The sequence below is a fragment of the Papaver somniferum genome, chromosome 9 (assembly GCF_003573695.1).
Source record: "Papaver somniferum cultivar HN1 chromosome 9, ASM357369v1, whole genome shotgun sequence".
NCBI lineage: Eukaryota > Viridiplantae > Streptophyta > Magnoliopsida > Ranunculales > Papaveraceae > Papaver > Papaver somniferum.
Window position 1 is genome coordinate 53409090 of NC_039366.1, and position 21635 is coordinate 53430724.

The 21635-nt window shown below is 37.7% G+C and overlaps 2 protein-coding genes across 3 annotated transcripts; one reads left to right on the top strand and one right to left on the bottom strand.

Moving 5' to 3' along the window:
- Positions 1–518: 518 nt before the first annotated feature.
- Positions 519–5526, top strand: LOC113313388 (P-loop NTPase domain-containing protein LPA1 homolog 1-like). Of its 2 annotated transcripts, XM_026562148.1 has the most exons (8): positions 519–802; positions 1099–1311; positions 2499–2800; positions 2935–3016; positions 3125–3538; positions 3822–4547; positions 4653–4760; positions 4925–5526. In XM_026562148.1, the coding sequence occupies exons 2-8, from the start codon at positions 1129–1131 to the stop codon at positions 5297–5299; spliced, it is 2190 nt and encodes a 729-aa protein (XP_026417933.1). In that variant the 5' UTR covers positions 519–802; positions 1099–1128; the 3' UTR covers positions 5300–5526. The 2 variants fall into 2 exon arrangements, with proteins under 2 accessions (XP_026417933.1, XP_026417934.1); XM_026562149.1 differs by lacking the exon at positions 4653–4760.
- A 289-nt stretch (positions 5527–5815) lies between these two features.
- Positions 5816–12331, bottom strand: LOC113313387 (pumilio homolog 4-like). Its single transcript, XM_026562147.1, has 10 exons — positions 10761–12331; positions 9396–10233; positions 8747–9311; positions 8518–8659; positions 8326–8433; positions 7874–8086; positions 7677–7787; positions 7076–7270; positions 6545–6719; positions 5816–6443 (listed from the first exon to the last, which is right to left on the bottom strand). Exons 1-10 carry the CDS (start codon positions 11472–11474, stop codon positions 6406–6408), a joined length of 3099 nt encoding a protein of 1032 aa, XP_026417932.1. The 5' UTR covers positions 11475–12331; the 3' UTR covers positions 5816–6405.
- Positions 12332–21635: the final 9304 nt, after the last annotated feature.

A 21635-nucleotide genomic window follows, 5' to 3' on the forward strand; every position in this document is an offset into this window, starting at 1 on the left:
GATCTGGTCCAAAATGGACCAGATCTGAGCAGAGAAGGTTCGTTCTTGATAGTTTTGTTGAAGGAGTGAGAGAGAGAGGAAAGAGAGGAGGAGAAGATGAAATCTACGAATGCTTGCCGATGGTCTAAAATTCATGAATATCTGTGATATATTTTGAGAGATGAATCATTTCTTAATTTTACTAGTCATTATTCATTGGGATATAATTATTACTTTTTTTTACTAGGTTTAGGTTCCGATTTCATCCATAACCATGCCAAATTACGTGCAAGCTGCAACCCTACCTAGACTATCATGTTACATATCTGCCCTTAAATTTTACTCCCTCCGTTTTTTAAAAAGATAGGCTAGTTTCATTTACAAATTACACATGAAACAAGCCTATCTTCATGAAAAGGAAGTAGTATAACAAAAACAGCGAAAGAACCATCGAAGAATCAAGGATGGCGCGTAGCGGGAGAGTTTTGCCCTATATAAAGCCATTATGTTGAACCTCGCTTAGACAAACTTTACAACAATAAAACCCGAAACTGGTGTAAAACGTCTTTTCACAGAAGAAGAGAGACAAACAAGGAGAAAAAACAAAGAGGAAAGAAAGAGAGAGACTCGTGTAACCTCGTTTTCTGTGATGCGTGGAAGGAGTGCCAGAAAATGGCGAGATCGTGTTCTTCTTCTTCTTGTAATGAGAACAATTTAAACCTTTCATCATCTTCAAAATGGCCGATCATACCATTCTTCATTAAACCAATCCCTAATTCTCATTTATTTCGAACCTCGTCAAGGTTCTCATAGATCTTAGAAGGTAAAATTTTTGAGAACTTATTTCCTTAATTGTCCGATTCTTTACTTTTTCGGGATATTTGATGTTTTATTTTCCAAAAACCTACATTGTTAAATTTATCATGTTTTGTGATTTCATTTTAATCCGATTTTTCTTTTTCTGCTTTTGACTCTGTATTTGTTGATTACTTTATTGAGTAGAAAAACGCGTTTCTGTACGAATCTCATATTAAATTTACAATCATGTTGTTCTAATTTAATGTTTTTTCTGTTTGATTCTTTTGTTGTTTAATTTTGTTGCTTAAATTTTTTGTGTAGGTAGGATTTTGGGAAAGGATATTTTCAGAGATGGCGGAAGTACCAAAATTGCTGTATATTGTTGTGTTAGACGATAATGAAGATAAGAAGAACAATAATAAGAAGAAGAATGAGAAAGATGGAAAAACAACTGATAATTCGTTTCGATATACAAGGTCTGTGTTACAGAGCACTCTACAACTCATGGGTTGCAAAGCCAGACATGCTTTTAAGGTGATTAGATTTCTTACTTTCCTACTTTCTGTTTAAATGAATTTCAGTTAGTTACTTTTGATTTCAAAGAAGAAGAAAGGTTGAATGAATTTCATCGTGCTATATTTGATTGTAAGTGTTTGGCAAGATTGGAAGTCGATTTCGTATATTTGGGCTTTAGTTTGTAATTACTAGTTTATATCTTTGGTGATCATTGAATTGTGCATGCACACCTTGTTCGTTTGATAATTTTTTTTGATTGCACAGCCGAAAGTACGACTATTTGTGGGACCATCTTAATATACTTGCTATCTGATATAATTAATAGTTGATTGATTGTTATGGTTGGAGCTCTTAGATTGTTTTGTCGTTGTTTTGGATTTTTGTACGACAGTATCTATGTTCGTTTATAGCCTGTGAGCTTTGTTAGAAGGAATTGGGAGATTTTACGAGGAATTCGTGCTAGTGAAGATCGTAGATTAGGTTTGGTTTTTTGTACGAAGACTAACGAGGATACTTGTTGGGAACACATGGACCCATCAACTTTGAAATTACTAACAGAGAAGAAAATTGCTCCTTAAAGCCATTTACGTGGTTTTCGGAACTTCGATATGTCTGTGTTCATGGTTCTCTTTTCTTCATTATCAAATTTAATGTTGATAGTTAGTTAGTTCAAATCATTGAATGCAGATCTGAAGGTGCAGAGGCAATTAAGGTAAGTAGTTTGTTCGCGATAATTTGAGACCGTTATGTGTTAACCAAATTAAGAGAATAGTAAAAAAATAGGAAAATTATTGTGAGTGTTCACTTCTAGGAGCTTTCTACATAGAGGAAAAAAATACCATGAGAGACAGAGAGAAACTATTCACATGTAATCTCTTCTTGTCTTACAATTCCAATCCCTATGATTGCCAACTTGTTTCGGAGGATGTTACTGAGAACAAGACTTGTTATGATCCAGAACTAGCAGCTAAAAGTGTCAGTAGTTTAAATTGCAGTTTCATATCGATCACCTTTCTTAGTTCGAATTCAGTGTAACTTCGGATCTTTTTAATGTAAAACAAGATGATAGCACATCGCAACTTTCCTAAATTCGATACAGTCGTTAAAATTTCTTGACTTTCATGTTATGTTCTGTTGTTATATTAGTATAGTATTATAGAAGTGAAATGAAAAACTTGGCTGAACTTTTTCAATTGCTTTGCCAGATTAGCAGAAGGGTTTTCGAAGTGATACGAAAATCCTCATTAGTGACCACGCCTCCTGCGGGGTCTGAAGCATCTGGAAATGATAATAAAGAAAACAACAATGTTGAAGTGGGGGAAGGGGATAATGCCAGCCATACAGTTATGGAAAATGAAGACATCGCCAGTAAACCATTCGAGTTGTACAAAAGGCAAACAACTATTGTCATTCGAAGAGAGGCGTTCTTGGATGTTGTTTGTGATGCTCTTTCAGTATATAAGTATGTAGGTGCTAATCAGAGGGCTGATCTGGTTTTGGCTTGCAGGTGTAGCATCTTCTCTCCAGAAAATGTTTGAGAAAACTTTATTGACACGTTTGTTTTGTGTGTGAAACCTTTCTGGTTCATGTTATTGCTTTTATCTTGTTCTTTTGATTCTAAAGTGCCGTTTTGGTGTTTAGAGTTCGAGAAAGGAAGGAATCTGTGACTGTGTTGTTATGTGGTACCAGTGGGTGTGGCAAGTCGACTTTGTCCGCGTTGCTGGTAAGTCCATTCTCTCATTTTCTAGAAAATTCGTTCGCTCTTGACACAATGTTTTCTCTCTTTTACCACCTGGACTGAAACTCTGGTTGTGGATATGTCTGTTTTCAGGGCAGCAGATTGGGAGTTACAACTGTGATTTCGACTGACTCAATCAGGCACATGATGAGGAGCTTCGTGGATGAAAAACAGAATCCTCTATTATGGGCTTCAACCTATCATGCCGGGGAATACTTGGATCCTGTTGCAGTCGCAGAATCTAAGGCTAAAAGGAAAGCTAAAAAATTAGCACGACTTCCCAGAGAGGATTCACCAGACATGGTTCAAAACAGAAACCCTGATGGTAGAACTTCAGAAACAAATACTTCCTGCAATGAGTTGATTGGTCCAAAGCGGATGGCTGTTGAGGGGTTCAAAGCTCAAAGTGAGATGGTTATTGACAGTCTTGACCGGCTAATTACTGCATGGGAAGAGCGGAAAGAGTCGGTGGTAGTGGAAGGTGTTCACCTGAGCCTTAACTTTGTGGTGAGCAGTTTCCCCTAACAGCACTCATCCTATTATTTGTGAACTTTGGTCATCTTGTCCATTTAATGGGGCACAGCACACAGCTCACTAGTAGCAAATTCTTGTTATAGTTTTAAATTCCCATCTCATCTGTCAGATTTGATGGTTTAATACGGGCGGATTAGATTGCATCAGACACTCATGAGTCTACCATATGGTTATGGGCTTGCGAAATTTTGTTTAGTGCAGAAATTTGTCTCTCTAGATTCAGCTGCTTGTATCTAAGAATATTTTGATTTTGCAGGTGGGACTTATGAAGAAACACCCCTCAATCATACCTTTCATGGTTTACATCAGCAATGAAGATAAACACATGGAACGGTTTGCAGTACGCGCAAAGTACATGACATTGGATCCAACAAAGAACAAATATGTTAAGTATATCCGCAACATAAGAACCATTCAAGAATACTTATGCAACAGAGCCGATAAACACTTGGTCCCGAAGATAAACAATACTAATGTCGACAAGAGTGTGGCAGCAATCCATGCCACTGTTTTCAGCTGCCTGCGCCGAAGAGAAGCGGGGGAGCAGCTGTATGATACTTCAACAAACACCGTGTCCTTGATAGAAGAGGAATACAGGCATCAGTGTGCTGCTAATTCCCTGAGCTCTAAGGGTATGTTTCAGCTGATTCAACGGAAAGGATCATCCAGACATCTTATGGCTTTGTTAAATACTGATGGCTCTGTTGCAAAAGCATGGCCAGTTGAATCAGATGGCAATGGGAAACCCATTTCAGGTTATGGTAGTGAGAAGGGCATAGGTAATCCTATGTATGGACCCTTGTTAATTGGCAAAGCTGAACCAGTCAATCTTCAGTTTGGTAACTTCGGAATCAGCGCATTTCCCAATGACACTGGTGGCACCAGCCATGCAGGAAGTGTTGATGAGACTGACACTGGGAGCAGATATCACTCTTCCTGCTGCAGCTCCCCGAGAATGATGTCAGATGGAGCTGCAAAGGAGGTATTTACTAATTGCATATGTTACCCTTTTTCAGCACTTCATAACTTATTGCATATGCAATGGCCTATCTGAAACATTATATTGAGAAAATGTATGTGCTTGCAGCTCAAAGAGGAATTATCAGTATCGGGCAGTGAGGAAGAGGCTGATGATCCTCCAGAGGCAGATAGTGATGAGGATCTTAGTGACACAGATGACAAAAACCATGAAGATGTATGAATGAGTTTCAGGCTCATCACTTCCATTCCTTAAAGACATATTGAGGAACCTAACCCTGAAAAATGGGCGTAGTTAAAGAAAGACCTTACCCATAGCATGATAATTGTAACTTGATTTTTGAGCTGATATGAACTAACAACATTTCATTTTACTCACAGATTGAAGGCTCAGTGGATGAAGAGTCAACCAAGTCTGATGAGGAGTATGAAGACTTGGCAATGCGGGATGGCCAAGAAAACGGATACTGGTCAGATGATGAGGGGGATCTTAAGAAAATGGTGTCAATTCTTGGAAAAGGTGGTGATGCGGGTAACGGGAAATACCAAGAGAATCTCGATATTTTCCTGAAAAACAGGAGTGGAATGTTATCTGAGCCATCCTGTGCTTGCTCCGCTATGTTGTTGGAAACGAACCAGGAAACCATGCCGTTGGCTAGCACCAAAGTCAGACTTCGAAGACGTTCCCTTAGTATTCCAGCAATGGGGAAGCGGGGGTCTTTGGTTAATGGGCCCATCCTTTCTGGAGCACCTTAGGCTCAGAGGTAGAAAAAAAGAGGAAAAGAAAAGAAGTTGCCTCGGGTTTTTGTAGATTACTTTTTTTTCTTCTTTGGTTGGTGAGGTTTTGTTAGGCAGTGGAGTCAACATTCCATTTTCTTTCTTTGTAGTATAACGCATGTCGGAAAGCTTGTGAATCTGTGATATGTGAAGACAATCAATCTCATTTCAACATTTCTTAAAACATAAGGTGGACGTGTTATCTTTGAGCAGGCTCAAGTTGAAACCTGCTTCTTAATCTTTCATTATTACTATGTTGGTAAAGTTGGTGTGCAGACAAGTTCTGCCCTAGGCGATGGGTTGCTATACCCAACAAAGAAGCGATATAAGAGACTGAGAGAGGCATCTTACTGGACTTCCCTTTCTTCTCCGTTTACGTTTCTTTTCCTTGGCTGAATCCTTGTATCTGATGAGAGGTGATCTTTGACGTAGAATTCTATTTCAGTTAAATAACAAGACAGCAAGAAAGATGTGATTGGTCTACAAATTGGAAGATGCAAAAATAGAATAATTCTTGATCTTCTCTTGGAATTTCTTTTACTTTGAAAACTAGCAATACAACAACGTATCTAAAGCAAGAAAGCATAAATTTCATATATTTAAATAAAAAGCTGAAAACTCCCGAAGTCAGAAAGACAAAACGCGACAAAAAGGCAGACTTCTTCTACTCGGGCTAAAATGTACAGTTCCATTTGCCCATTAAGCTCTGGATCTCTTGAACACATTACGGAACTTGTACATTTTTGTTTGTTATGTTATTTCATCTCTCTAAGGCAGACCATCTACAAAGAAACCTGCTTCTGTACTCTCAATTTCCTACACATTCCTAAAGATACCTCCCATAGGGTATTCCGCTACTTCATCCTCCAATACGGTAGCCTGCTATTTATACATTTTGGGAGAGGGAAACAAGCGGACTCTTTTTTCATTGAGGCATACTATTTTTTGTTTTATTTTTCTTATCTACAATGCGATTTCCAATGGAAAACAAAGACCCAGGTAAACATCCCTGTACAACCGCTGTCCTTGTTAGCTGTACAGTATCTTTTATCACATTTATTCTTCATGTATCTCTGCTGCAAGACTTATGCAGAACACAGGGATGACATCCCTATACATCTTTCTGCAAATTCGATGGAACAGAAAAGTATATTTCAGATGCTGAAAACATATAAAGATTGCCCAGAAGGAAAAGGAGGATATGTTTTCAATAGTATTTCCCACCTCCAGCGGTTACGAGCTTTTCAACACGAGCAACAATGTGTTTGCCATATGTGTATCTCTTGAGAGTATTCAAATGGACCCGCACCCGTGAGAGAATCAACTCACGGCTATGATTGTCGCAAGTCTCGAGAACCTTCTGAACAACATAGTTCCCAAATTGATCTTTCATCATTGCCTGCAATTTGTGTTATACACCTTGGCTTTAAAACTCTGAAGATTAATCAGTATATGGTCCGTGGAGACAGAAGTACCACATATATCATAGTTTTACACACACACATGAAGGGGAAGAATCTCATGACATGTTTAGCCTATGAGTGTAACTCTCCTTGAAAAGAGAGTTACAAGGAAAAGAGTGTCAAGGCTTGTATACTTGCAAATTTAGAGAATCAACGAGACATGACAGAGAAAATCACTCCTACGATGAACATGATCTCACGCTCAATATAAAACTCAGAAACTGAAAAGACAAATATCCAGCACAAAATAAGATGAATTGGAAATACATAAGGACGTGTGAGCCTCACAAACCTGCAAAGGTTCGTTCTCCTCAGTAGAGCCAAGCATCTCCTTTACCAAAACTTGCCGCTCTTCAGGACCCGCAAAAGTTAAACATTTCTCCACAACATTGGAGGCAAATTTCTGTTGACTCATTTTTACTATCAACCCACTAAGCTTGTTGATTATTGCAGATCGTTCATGTGGCTTCCCATGTTCCAGGACGTGCTAATCATGAGGCCAAACAAATTAGAAAACACAAAACATCAGGGAGCGGAATAGAACTACATATACTAGAATATGATCCGAGAGAAAAATTGTTCTTATGACCTATTATCTCTGTGAGAAAGGAGGAAATGAGCTAAAGATTAGAGTGATTGACTCAGAAATGGTATAACAGAAACAGTATCGGGATCATGGTCAAGGTATAGGAACCGGATAACAAGCAAAATTACAGATAGAAGAGGTGCGATGTAAGCTTCTCAAAAGCCATAGCTGGACATATACAGTCAGATGCTGCAAGTAGCAGATTTAGGGTATGGGACATGTTTTTCAAAGATAAACTCAGATATTGATTATTTTCCTATGCATTTACAAAGAAAGAAATACTCCAATGATGTGGGAAAAAGTGTACCTGGACAACATAATTTCCATATTGATCTTGAGCCAAAGTACAAACAGAGTGCATGATTTCCTCCATTATAATATGTTGTGTTTTTATGTCATCACAGTGCTCAAGGACTCTCTGATAGCATACAGAGCGAAACCATTCAGGTATCCATGCATAATGCATATAAAGACTCACTAAACAAACCAGTTACCAAAATGCACCTGAATGACACGGCAGCCATACGGATGCGTGGAGAGTGACACAACCTGCCCGTAGAAGGATGAGATAATAAACTGAATCCGATCTTGAGGGACACACTCGATACACTTCTGTATGACATGGTTACCATTCTGATCACGAACACATTTCATAATTGAACCATCAAGCTCTGCCACCATACGAGTCTGCTGATCCACATCCACCACCTCCAAAACCTTGACAGAACATTAAACATCTTATCATGCATGCTCAGAAATTTTTATAATGCAACAAGTGTGTGGATCATAGCATAGCCGTACTATTTAACTGTCATAAGGGAAAACCAATTTAAATTTGATTTGAAGAAAACACTAGGACAGTTAGAGACGACGTACAACGCCATAACATTAGTAAAGCTAAAGGAACAGAACTAAGGGGGAAAAGGAAGAAGAAGTGTCAAAGCTAGATGAAAGACCTTCTGAATCACTCTGCAACCGTACATTTGAAGACTCAGCGGCAAAACATGACCCGTGAGCTGGTCAGACAACTCCTTTCTTTGGCTTTCTGTGCCGTGCTCAAAAAACTGTAAATTCATGCAAAATTGTGCATATAAGTATGCAATCTCTGAGATACACTTATTGGGATAAGTGAAAGGAAAAGTAGATACTTTTTGTATGACATAGTTTCCAAAGACATCGGTCATCAAATTACGAGCATGAGGGATGATCTTTGGGAAGATCTTGTTCTTTTCCTCAACTGTGGCACTTTCTAGTTTTGTTTGGATAAATCGACTTCCATATTGATCCGCACTAAGTTAAAAGGAAAGGAAAATTTCAGTACCTACTTTATCACAATAAGAGTAGAACACCACCAAACTAGAGTCAGAATAAAAATACCTGAATTCAACCACATAATCAACAATTTCCGAGAGTTCAAAACTCCTGGCTTTGTTGGTTTTGAACTCTTCCAATAAGGATGATCCATAGCTTTCTTCTACTTTTTCACCATCACCAGAGAGCCAAGATCCTAGAGCTCCTCCAGTTGTGCCCCTCAACATAGAAGGGAAACTAGAGATCCTCTGATTCTGTAACATGGGGCTTCCAGATACCACTGAAGGAATAGATCTGGCCATTAGGTTTCTAGAATGTTTCATGCTGTGACCAAATGAAGGACTCCTTGAGTATGGATGAGTCAAACTACTAGATTTATCCAAAAATGGCATGCCATAGGGATTCTGTTGGGCAATTAGTGCTTCAAGATAAGCCCTATGAAGCGCAATCATATCTACATGTGAATAATTCCTTCCTGAAAAAGGGTCTGTTGCAGCCTGTGCTGTGTAATCAGAAGCTCTTTGCATACACTGTACATAAAGAGGGTCCAAAATTGGGACCTGAGGGCCAGACCTCACTTGATTTCTGTTTCCATCTAGACTCCGTCCCATACTGCTAATAAAACTTGCACCTGAAAGTAAACATCCAAATTGAAGCATTCAAAGTGGTGCTACTGCGACTGAACACAAGGAATATTATCACGAAGAGAACTGACCTGTATCGAAATGATTAACTGAATCATGTCCATCATTGATGGGATATGTCTCAGGCATATGGCCAGGCAAGCTCCTATCTGGCATATCTGTACTCTGATAGCGAACAGCTTGGTCAAAACTTGCAGACCCAGCATAAGGTCCTTTCTTGTACACATTAGCAGAGGCAGATGTTCCTTTTCTGAGCGCATTGCTATTCATCTCAGAAACATCTGTGAGATTGTCGTTTTTGTTTGCCAACTCCTTGTATATGGAAGGAACTGGCAGTGTTACGGCCTCAGTCTTCTTGACGAGATGCTTCTGCAGGCTCTGACTATGATCATTTGGCATACCAATATAGAAACTAGGCTGGACATCAAATTCCCATTTAAGCTGAGATAGGTCGTGACCAACTTCATCTACAAGTCTAGTTTTAGACAGGCTTAAACCAGACAAAGAAGCTGCAATGGAAGCACGATCCTCAGTGCTTGAAGGAAGACCATCGAAGGTGTTTGTGTCAAGAACATTTTTTTGGTCCACTAAACTACCTGTTCCTCCTACTGGAGGCAAACCAGGTCCAACAGCCCTGGCTGCCAGATGAGATTCAGGGGTAGTACTTTTTAGTATAGATGAACCCACAGCCGATGCAAATGTATGAGAAAGGGATGATCCAGAACTATGAACCCTGACTAGCCCGGGGGTAGTACTCCTGGAATGTGTGCCATCTATAGAGTTTAATCCACTGTGCATTTGTGTCACTTCAGAATCAGGAGTACCCATTGGATCAACATCGCTGAAAGCATTACGGCTGACTGGGCGTGAGAGATGAGCTGATATCGGTGTAGGTTCACCAAGTCCTTCCTGCAACCAAAAGAAAAGCATCAGCCTATGCTGTAACTAGTTCAACCAACAATCTACCTTGAAAGTCCCACGCAATATAAATATTTTCAAACAATAAGAAATAACCAACAACTGAACTGAACGAGAGTACCAGATTAAATAATGCACAAAATACAACCATGGTTGTGGAAGGTCATGAATGCCTGAAAAGTGATAAAATGCAAAGCCAATTCCTAATTCACCTCCATGAATTATGGTATTCCCAGAAGAACGCATGAAAGTGATCATGATTAGCTGCTATGGCATGTTTACATGATATATGCTATGTATAGCCCCGAGCTAACAATTCTGCAGTTGTTTTCTAATACCTATTTGAGTTATATCTCTACTTAAAAACCAGAGTGGCCTCTGATAAATTCAAGGTGTTCTGTCATAGGAATTTTTCAAAAGCTCGCACTATTAATTGGTATTCTCCCACTGCCCGCTTTATATTTTGATAATCTGCACTAAACTAGAACTGAAACACCATATAATAAAATGAGAAGCACCTGGATCATATTGGCGAGACTCTTCCTCTTTTCCCCCAATCCCAAACCAATTAGACCATCTGTCTCCCTCTCAAGCCATTCTGCAGAAGGTTGTTGATCAGCAAAGTTCCTTGATTTAACTCTCACCAAATCTGTTTGCCCATTTTCTGCCGAACTACCTGGCTGCAATGAGAAGAGTGATTTACTGCTATAATTCCTAATCAAATCCTCTTTCCTCCTATCTCCAATCCCACCAAATGCTTGTACCCTTTGTGCAATCCGCCAATCTTCTTTTGACATCGATGGTGGAGGCAGTCTAGGGTTATGATTCTCATGTGAATAATAATACGAATGATAAGCAGGATGTGAACGAAGCTCTTCTTCTGAAGATGAAATTACATTGCCATGTGAATTCATCCCATTATTCCCATTCCTGTTGATTCCACCACCAACAACATCAAAATTGTTCCTAGTACTAAACAAACTATCAAAAGCATTCAGAGATCCTTCCACAGTTGGTGGAGCGCTTCCACTTCGACAAATACTCGCACCCCTTTGTTTATCAACAATCTCTTTTTCAAGTCTCTCACGTCGCGTCATGATCAATTCAATCTCTTTTGATAAACTATCTTCTATAATGTTATTCCCATTTGATCCTCCTCCCATGCCATTTCTATATCTACGTTTCATTAACTCTAAATCTGAATACATCTGTAATGGATTTTCTATAACCATTTCTGCAATGACCCTGAAAATCCGACAACAACATACAAAGTTTTCTTCGAATCCGATGAAACCAACAAAATACGAATGTTAAACCTTAAAACCTAAAAGATCTTCCTTAAAAAAATCACGAGATAGATCAAATAGAATTTACATAATTCCATGCTGAGATTTTCTCTACGTTGTAACAAGATCTGAAGAGGATCATAAGATTTTAATGGAAACATTCAATAACTACTTGAAACGCGTCGAAGATTCAGTACGATTGAAAATGATAATAGACGTTAGATTCAGTAAATCGACGGTTTTCTGAGTGATTTTGATACACGTGCATGGTTATACGGACATGGACCAACGCAAAAAATTTATTTGGTGACTCATCTCTAACAATAAAGAGGAAAATAAAACCCGCCATATTTCCCGCCTCAGATTTTCAGCGTATTGTGGTTGTTGGGTAGTAGCGATAGCGTTGAATTGTTCGGTTCAGATGCTGACGCATTGTTCATTAAGAGGATGGCGGTAAAATGTTCCGATCAGAATCATCAGATGTTAAGGCATATATCGGTGGTGTTACGGGTAGGTTACTGGACGTATAGTTGAGCTAAGAAGAAGAGAGAAAAGTCAAGGGGCGAGGAGAGGCGATTTTCTAGCAACGTTGACTTTTTTGTTCTTCGATTTAAAGATCCGGTTTGTTGTCTTTGTAATCGATGGCTAGTGCTGGTTGATTAGGTGTTTTTGTCTCTCGATCTATTCTAATTTTCTTCATGAATTCTGAAAATGGTAATTGCCGAAAGTTCATTCGGGTTTTTCTTCACATCCTCTGATAATGGAGGAGTTGGATTCTGATTTTGTTATTAGATCCAACGAGAATGTTAATATTAATTGGTCTCAGATGTTGTCTAAGCAGAATAAAGAGGTGATTTATGAGTCTTTTCCATTTATGCCTCTTGTAGTCTTGTTATCTTTGAAGGGAAAGAGATTCTTGAAGTTTTTTTCTTGTTTGGATTATATATAGATATAGGCCTGTTCTGGACCCTCACTTTCGTTTCTAGGCATCTTTTTTTATTTCTTAAAAATCTAAGCCTATCAAACGGATTCCATCCACTTTCGTTATCTCAGTCAATTTATCGCGTTGACTCGTCAATTTCTCGTCAAAATATCACTAAAGGATATATCGTGGGTGTGTGGAAATTCCAGAAATATCCTTCCCGTACGTGTGTCAGACACATAAGATATTCCACCCACGTGTGTCGATCTGGATGGCTAATCTAGAATCCACGACATCTCGATGATTATTAAACGACCATGATAACACTTCATTGTTGTTATCGACAGACGTGGCATAGCGCAGGAAGGTGTAAGGAATAAGAGAAGAGAGAGATGGATCGATTCATTTAGTTTCTTCTTCTCTCTTGTTCTTCAGAGAGGGTTTATTCATAGAGGGTTCTTCAGAGAGTGTTCTTCAGTGAGTGTTCTTCAGTGAAACAATGTTTAGATTAGTAGAGATTCGAAGAAGAAATTGAAGATTTTCTGCTGGTGAAGATGACGAGACGGAAGAAGCATTCTGCAGAGAGGTAAGAAAAAACCTAATCTGTTTTTAACGTTTCAGTGTTGATTTTTACCTTTTAGTGTTGAACATATTATGGGTTTTGTTTCTAAGGTTGGTTGTGATTAGATTTATTAGGATTTGTCGGTGATTAATGTTGATTTCTAGGGTTTTCTCTTTTTATAGATTTTCTCTTTTTGTCTGTTGATTAATGTTCGATTTTGTTCTGCTGATAATGATTTTTCTAGGGTTTCGATAATATGCCATTAATTTCAAAAAATATTTCTTAATTTCAAAAATGGGTTCTGCTGATAATGATTAGTTGAAATTGATTTCTAGGGTTTTTTATGGTTTGTGTGATAATGATTTAGATAGGGTTTTCCAGAATTTGTCTGATATACCTTGTTGTTCTTGATTGTAGAAAGCAAGTGGTTCAAGAGGTTATAAATGAGGTTGAACATGACTTGTTTCCAACCAGAGATATTAGGGTTAAGGATGCAATCAACACTGCAATGTGTTTTGAGTTTAAGAGTTTGTCCAGAGTAGATATGGGTCTGAATCAGTTAAAGTCTAGGATTAGTCCTATGTTGAGATTAACCAGTAGGGAGACATTAGACCTTCTATGGTTTGTTGAACCATGCCTACCACTATCCATCATTAATGATCAAGAGTTTTGGTATTTCTAGGAAAATGCAATTCAAGATGAACATGGTTGGATTACATTGCATTTGCAAGTGTTGCCATTAGATGAGAATGGTGAGATAGATGTATCTCACATTACTGCAGAGTCAGAACCTCCTCCACCTCAGATGACACCCAAAAAGAATGTGACTCCAAAGAAGCCAGTCTCTAAGACTCCAACTCAACCAGTTGGTTGTAGCAGTTCATCACCCAAGACGGTAACAAAGAGATTTAGGGATGACAAGACAGTAAGAAGAAGTCAAAGAATATCTAGGATCAAGAAGAAGAATCATACAAAGATATACATTGATTTAGATGATGTTGATGATGAAGATGTTTATATTCCACAGTTTACTCAACAAACACAAGCTAGTGTAGCTGAGAATAATCCTGTTTTGGAACCTGAAGAACACACAGAAGCTAGTGGAGCTGAACAAGTTAATGTTGTTGAACCTGAAGAATTGACTCAACAAAGTAATGTTGGTGGAGATGAACAAGTTAATGATATACCTGAATTTGAGGAAAAATTCAATCATGACTTTTGGGTTCAAGCTATGGCACAAGATAGTATGGTTGAAGATTTGTTTGCAATTGCCCAAGAGTACAAGAAAAGTGATGAGTATGTCCTGCACTTGAAGAATGTAGAAGAAGATGAATGTAATCCTGATGATGACCTGAACAATATAAGAGGGTATGAAAGTGAAGAGAAATATGACAATAGTTACAATATGTTTCTATAAAAAGCTGAGAATGGGTATCTTTCAAATGGTACTGCAAGTGAGAGAAGTGATGATGGTGCAAGTGATGATAAGGATGTTGAAAGTGATGGTGCTGATGCTGAAAGTGATGATGGTGATCCAAACTTTGGTGAGGTGGAGGTTGAGAATGACAAGGAAGGTAATTCATTGATTTTGTCTTTTTTTTAAACTTTGTTGGGTTTGATTTTATATTTGCCAAAGACTAATGCCCTTGTCTCTGAGGCTTTGTAGAGGACCATTATGGGGACTTGATATATGATAGAGAAGAAGAAGGTAAATTTTCATTGATTTCTGTAGCTTTAGTTTTAGTCTTTTATTTTTCTTCTTTTTTGTTTGTTTGCGTGAACTCTAATTGAATCATTTTTTTTTTGGAATTTGTATCAGAAAGAAACAAAACTAATGGGCTTGAAGTTATAGTATCAAATCATAAGGAGTCCAATGGGCCTAAATGTTCAAAGCCTCATGATAACACACAATTTGAGGAAGACTATGCACATCATTTTAAGGAGGAGGAAGCTGAAGAGATGTTCCCTGAGGGAGTTACTTTTCACAACTGGATCCTTATAGCCTTGTGAAGGGAAGCAAGTTAGTGAAGCTTGTGACTATTACTTCTTCTTGGATGAGCACATATTATGTTTCAGGTAATGTTATACTATTCTTAATTTATTTCCTTTTTTTTAAAGCTTTTAATAATATTTCCTAATAATATCTCCAATGACTAACTATTACTTGGCTACTTGGCAGACATTTGATGAATAATTTCAAGAAGTATTTCAAGTCATTCAGCTTACACGCTCATTTCTGAAATGCTGCCAAGTGTTACAAGAAGAGACACTTTCAGGTATGCTCATTTCTCAAAAAAATATAATGTAATTGCAACATAGGAGCATTACAAGTATTACAACCTAGGTATATAGCCATATACAACATGAGTTTGATACTATTTATGTTTTTTTTTAGCAACACATGGATAAATTGGCAGTTGAGGATGAACAAGCTGCAATGTATCTCATAGATCAAAGACCTGAATGTTGGTCTAGGTCTCATTTCTCAAATGATAGCAAGTGCGAGCACATTATCAATAATTTTTCAGAATCTTTCAATAACATGGCCAAGAAGATCAGGGATAAGCCTATCATTACAATTGGAAAAATGTATGCTAAACTGGTGATGGGTCTTTTCTTCAAGAGGAGGAATGAATGTGAAAAGTGGCAGGATGGTCAGATAGTTCCAAAAGCAATGAAGCTGATTACAAAAATGCAGGACTTAACTCATCTGTTTGAGTTAATTGGAGTTGTAAGGGGAAAGGTGTATGAGGTCAGGAGTGTTCATGATGCCGTGTTTACCGTGGATCTTCCTAAAAAGACATGTAGTTGTTTGCAGTGGCAGCTGAGGGGATTTCCCTATCAACATGTTGTATGTGTTTTGACACCTTTGAGACCAAACTGGGCTGAGTAAGTCACACTCTCTTTTCATTCCTATGTTTTGATTTGTTATGTTCCTTTTATTTTTCCTTGCTCAATCTTGTAAACTGATAATTTGTTGATCTGCTTATATGATTTCATGTTGTAGCTACTGTGACCCTGTGTACAGTGCGGAATATTATAAAAAGACATATGCTCCAGAGTTTGAACCACCGTCTGCTGAAATTGACTGGGTAAGAGCATTAGTTTTATTATATTAAAAATAAATTATATTGATTATTGTGCAATAAATATTTAATAATAACAAAGATTCTTTTAGGGTTTCATACATGCTTTATATAGTACACAACCTTTAAGGGTTTCATATCTTAACCCATATCTTCTCTTTCTTTCTTTGTGTAGAATATACTGGTAGAGTTCATTAATCCTCATGTTATCATAAGGAAAACTGGAAGGCCAAGGAAGAAGAGAATTCCTTCTTATGATGAATCTCACCATGTGAAGAAAATGAGAAAGTGTAAGAAGTGTGGGGTTTATGGTCACTATGGAGTAACTTGTGGTGGTGGAGAGGTTGGAAAGAATCCAAAGGGCAACAAGACTAGAACCTGTGTTGATGGCTCAACATCATCCACTTATGTCCCTGAACCATCAAAAAGGAAGTACAACAGAAAGAAAGCAGTTGTTAGTTCTTCTGCAGGTGCATCTAGTACTGCTAAGGCTTGAATGAAGATCAATAACAGTTCCAAAACATGTGTTGGTGAATCTTTTAAACAAGGTGCTGCAAAATCAGGCCAGGGGACTAAGAGAAATGCTTCTTCTCAACCTGCTTTCAATCAAACAAACAAACATGTTGGATCTGTCAACAACAATGTCACCTTCACAGTTGCAGATCCAAAGGGAAAGAAGAACCAAAGAAGTACATGAAAGTCTGATTCCCTTCTATGTTTTGTTGGTCTATTTTTTTGGTTTTGTGACTGGATCTGAACAATTGTATTTGTTTTGTGTTTGTTTAAATTTAGTTATCTTTTGTGAATGGATGAATGGATGCTTTTGTAAGACAATGCAAGTTCTGAAATTCAAATAACTTTATTATAAAATTGTTGCAAGCTACATTTTCAGATTTTTCTTAAATTCCTTGCATATTTCATACACTTTACCCTTCATTGTTTCTTTGGTTTCAATAACAATTGCATCTGAAGACCATATGAATGCATCACAAGATTTCTTCTTGCACACAAGGTATGCTATGTTGAAATTATGTTGACTTCTGCATATCTTCAGTTCTAATTGAGAGTTGCAGTTGTATTTAAAGCATTTTTGATTGTCTAGTGGACAATTTGTAACTCTGTGATTGTCTTCTCCACAGGCAATACAACCACGAGCTGATGGAAGCTTGATTGGAAGTGCTGAAGACTGGGAAGAAGCTTGAGAAAACCACTCAAAGTAGTTGCAGGTAGGATTCAAGCATTTCAAGAACAACTTTCCATTGCTTACATCTGTTTTAGACCTCAACAAAGCTCTTACTCCATTACAAGGTACATGTTTGCACCTTGAATAAACCCATGGACATGCCTTTGTTTCATGATCTTCTTCCATTTCACACATTACACACACTATCATACTACTTGAAGTACTTGCTTTATCATTCATACCACCACCCATTTTTTCAGATCTGAAAATGAAGAGAAGCTGATTTCTGTGGTTGTGAAGATGTTCATTTATGTAGAAGAAGATAAGAGTGTCACGTAAGCAGTGCCACGTAAGCGGTGCCATATAAGCGGTGCCACGTATGCACTGTGTGGTGACGTATACAGAGTCAACACGTCTCTGGTTGGGTCACAATAACCGATTCAAAGGACTATTAGGTATTTTTATGTACAGTTAACGGGGCTAACTTTCCATCCATCACTTTTGGTCAAAACTTGCCTAGTTTTGTAAGAAATAAAAAAACAGGCTTATTTTTGTAAACCATAAAAAAAACGGGCCTATTTTTGTAAAAATCCCTTCTTGTTTTTATGATGAGGATATTCGCAGATGTGAGGATCTGATCGTTGGTTGCTGTGTTGGTAAGAAGTTACCATGCTTAATGGTTAAGAATGTTGTTCAACGTACTTGGAAACTCAAAGGAGAGTCGAAAATTACTATCCATGATAAGTCTGTTTTTTTTTTGAGTTTGCTTCTGCTGAGGACAAACTACTAGTTTAGAGCATGGATATTTCTTCATATCTAGTGAATTGTGGTGGTGAGACCCTGGACACCTAATATTGAACATGATTTACCTAAGCTCAAGAACATCCATGTGTGGTGAATTTGAGGAAAATTCCATTGTATATGTGGAATGCTAAGGGATTAAGACAACTTGCTAGTTTCATTGGAGATCCTATTATGCTGGACAAACAAACATCTAGTAAATCTCGCATGACTTATGCTAGAGTCTGTGTGGAAGTGAGTGCGGATTGTGATTTTTCAAGTGTGACTAAAGCAGTTGTCGATGGTGGGGTGAAACTTAATATTCCTGTTGAGGATAACTGGAAACCCTCTAGATGCATGCATTGTGGGGTTTTTGTCCATCCTAAGGTTAAGCATGAGAACATAAAGATTGAGAAAGAAGTGGTGCAAGAGGTTGTGATTGAAGAAGGCATTGCACTACTAATACTTAACAAGGTGGATGAGTGACTAAAACTTTGAAGAGAACTGGAGGCAAGACCAATGAACCTAGGCCAGGTTTTGGTTCAAAGCATTTTGCGGTTGAGAATAGTGTTAGTTAGCAGGACCCTATGGAAACTGCGGTGCACTCTTTGTTTCCTCCAATTGGCGTCAACAGTAATTTTCCTCCTTACAGGAGGGGAGTTCTGGTGAAGGAATAGAGAATTTTCCTCCTTCTGACTTAGAGAAGGATGAGGGTGGAAGTAAAGGAGCTTTTGTTATAGAAGTAGATAAGAAGATTAGTTTTGTGCAATCTCATGTGGAAATTCTTGATGTGAGCCATGTGACTGATGATAGTGCTGGTGCTAGAGCCCATTTTTTCCTAAGTCTTCTGTGCAAGGAAGACTAATGTGACCTTAAGGGTGGTTGACAAGAAGTCTGAGAAGAATAAGAAGTCAAATTCTTCTCATGGCTAAGAGCATCTCCACTGCTAGGGGTCAAGGTCATCCTTTGTGGAGGTCTTTTTTACACTTTTTGGTTGTGGGTCATTCACTACATGACAAAAAAATAAATAAAGATAAGACTTTCTACTTAAATTTCATCGCCAATCCCCGAGATCTTATTAACATTTTTTTTTAAATTTAGAGACAAAATATGATGTGGACTTAAGACCCAAGGTAATGAAGAAAGTCTTATTTAGACTTTCTCCTTTACCCCCGCTTAGTCATGTCATCTTTTATTATGACCTTTACCCTTGTATTTGAGATGTAAACTTGGTGGGGAAGGTCTTAAATCCTATGTGTCATGCTATTTTAAGACATTCACCCCTTGTATTGGAGATGTGATGATTAAATTAAGATGTTAGAATATAAAGGGTTTAAATGACCCTTAAAGCAGTTGGAGGTTAAGAATCTGGTTTATAGCAATAAATCGAGTATGGTTGGTATTGTCGAAACAAATGTTCAGGAAAGTAATATGGATGGTGTTAGACATTAGATTTTTTCTTCTTGGAAGTTTGAGGATAATTATCTTCTTGATTCATCTTGTAGAATTTGAGTTGGATGGGACCCTGGGGTTATGAAGGTAAAACTTCCCATTGTTCTTCTTAAGCTTTGTTTTTAGATGTTGTTACTTGTCAGAATAATAATTTTGTTGTTACTTTTGTTTATGGAAGCAATGCCATATAAGACATTTAGAGTCTGAGATTAATGTTTTTGCTTCTTATTAAGAGCCCCTTGGATTTTGCTTGGGGATTTTAATTCTTTGCTTGTAGTTGGTGATAAAATTGGAGGTTCTGAGATTATTCTTTCTCATTATAAAGAGTTTCGGAATTGTACTCAGGAGGCTCATATTTTTGATTATAGATACAATGGTTGCTTTTATTCTTGGAGTAATATGCAGAGGGTGAGTTTAGAATTTCTTATATTATTACAAGATTGACAGGGTAATGGTGAATATGGAATGATTGGTAAATATTTTTGAGCCAGGTGACGACTTTCTTCTTATATGAATTTCTAACTATAGTCCTAGTGTGGATAGTATTTTTGAAGGGAGATACCATGGGCATCTTCCTTACAAATTTGCAGTTTTGGGGTTGGTGAACCAGTTTTAGTGGATGTTGTTAGGCTGTTTTGGAAGGAGCATGTTAGAGCGAATCCAATGATGGTTGAAAAGACGAGGGTACCCAAATACACCACAATCTTTTAAATATCAACCTATAATTCTGGTTTCTTAAGTGATCGTCTATGGAAAAAGTTGAGACAATACAACTTAAGTCCTATACCTTGTGTAATTTTTTATGGACGAGGTCGAAAAAATACGACAACATGATATTTACTTGACAATAGTTACGGTAACAACCGATGGACTATTAGGATCAATGTCAAGTAATTCAGATTAACGTACGTGTGTAATTCACTTAATTATAATGTGAAAACAAATTAAATGACACATCAAGATTTTGTTAATAAGGAAACCGCAAATGCAGAAAATCCCCGAGACCTAGTCCAGTTTTAAATACTCTCAGAATTAAGCCGCTATACAAAATCTAATACCAACTTCGTATAGTTGGGACCAAGTAGACTACCCCTAGATACTTAGTTTCCCCAGTATCCTTGCGCCTTCAACTTCTAGAGTCACGCACGGGAAGTACCAATTTTTGATCGTATTCCAAACAGTAAAGGATAAATCTGTTTGATAACCCTGCTATTCAATCTTGGTAATAAGATATTATGAGTCATTGACAAAGGCTCTTCTATATAATCTAATAAACTCCTTTTTCTGGTTAGATCAATCTAAACTTTGACTACCGAAATAATCAAACTCTAGATTTGCAATCAACCAATATAGATCTCAAAGAGAAACTATAAGGTGATGCCGATCTCACGCAACTAGCCAATCCAGTCTATCAAAGAAAAACATGATTCTAGTTGGATCCCAGCCGATCAAGGTTTGTGCACACAATTCACAAGTTACGAAAACTAATAAGAAAAACTTCGTCGTCTTCAGATCTTCGTTTATCTTCAATGATAACCTGCACAACACCACTTGAATCCTTTTGTGATCAATCACACACAGAACGGAGTCTGTTAACAATGGATTATCACACGATGTCTTTAGATCCGAAAATGGTTCTAAATATCCCGTCAATACTTTGATATAGTTTGAGTGAGCCTTATATCCGAAGAGAAGGTTCTCAAGAGTAAACAAACTAGGTGCAATCAAAGTTTTAACAACCGTTAGTCAATAAAATCAATAATCCAAAACTACAATAACAATGCAATTATCTAGTTTCCCACCAACGATACTCGTCGAGCTTCTTGATCCCATCGAAGTCTTTAAACGAGCGGTCAAAAGAGATTTCGCCTAATTAGGGTACTTTTCTCTCCAAATAGATGGCTCCACCAGAAACAACAAGAATGAAGTTTGCCTAACTCTTAAGATAGTTCGCAAGAAATGCAAACTCAGGTATTTATACACCAAGATTGTTTGGAAAAAAAGGAAATTCCAAAACCAAAAATATTCTCAATATATTCACATTAAAGTACCTAATTTCGGTTTTTCTATTTTCAATTAATTACCAAACCATATTTCCGAAAACTTTCTTAGAAAACTTCTA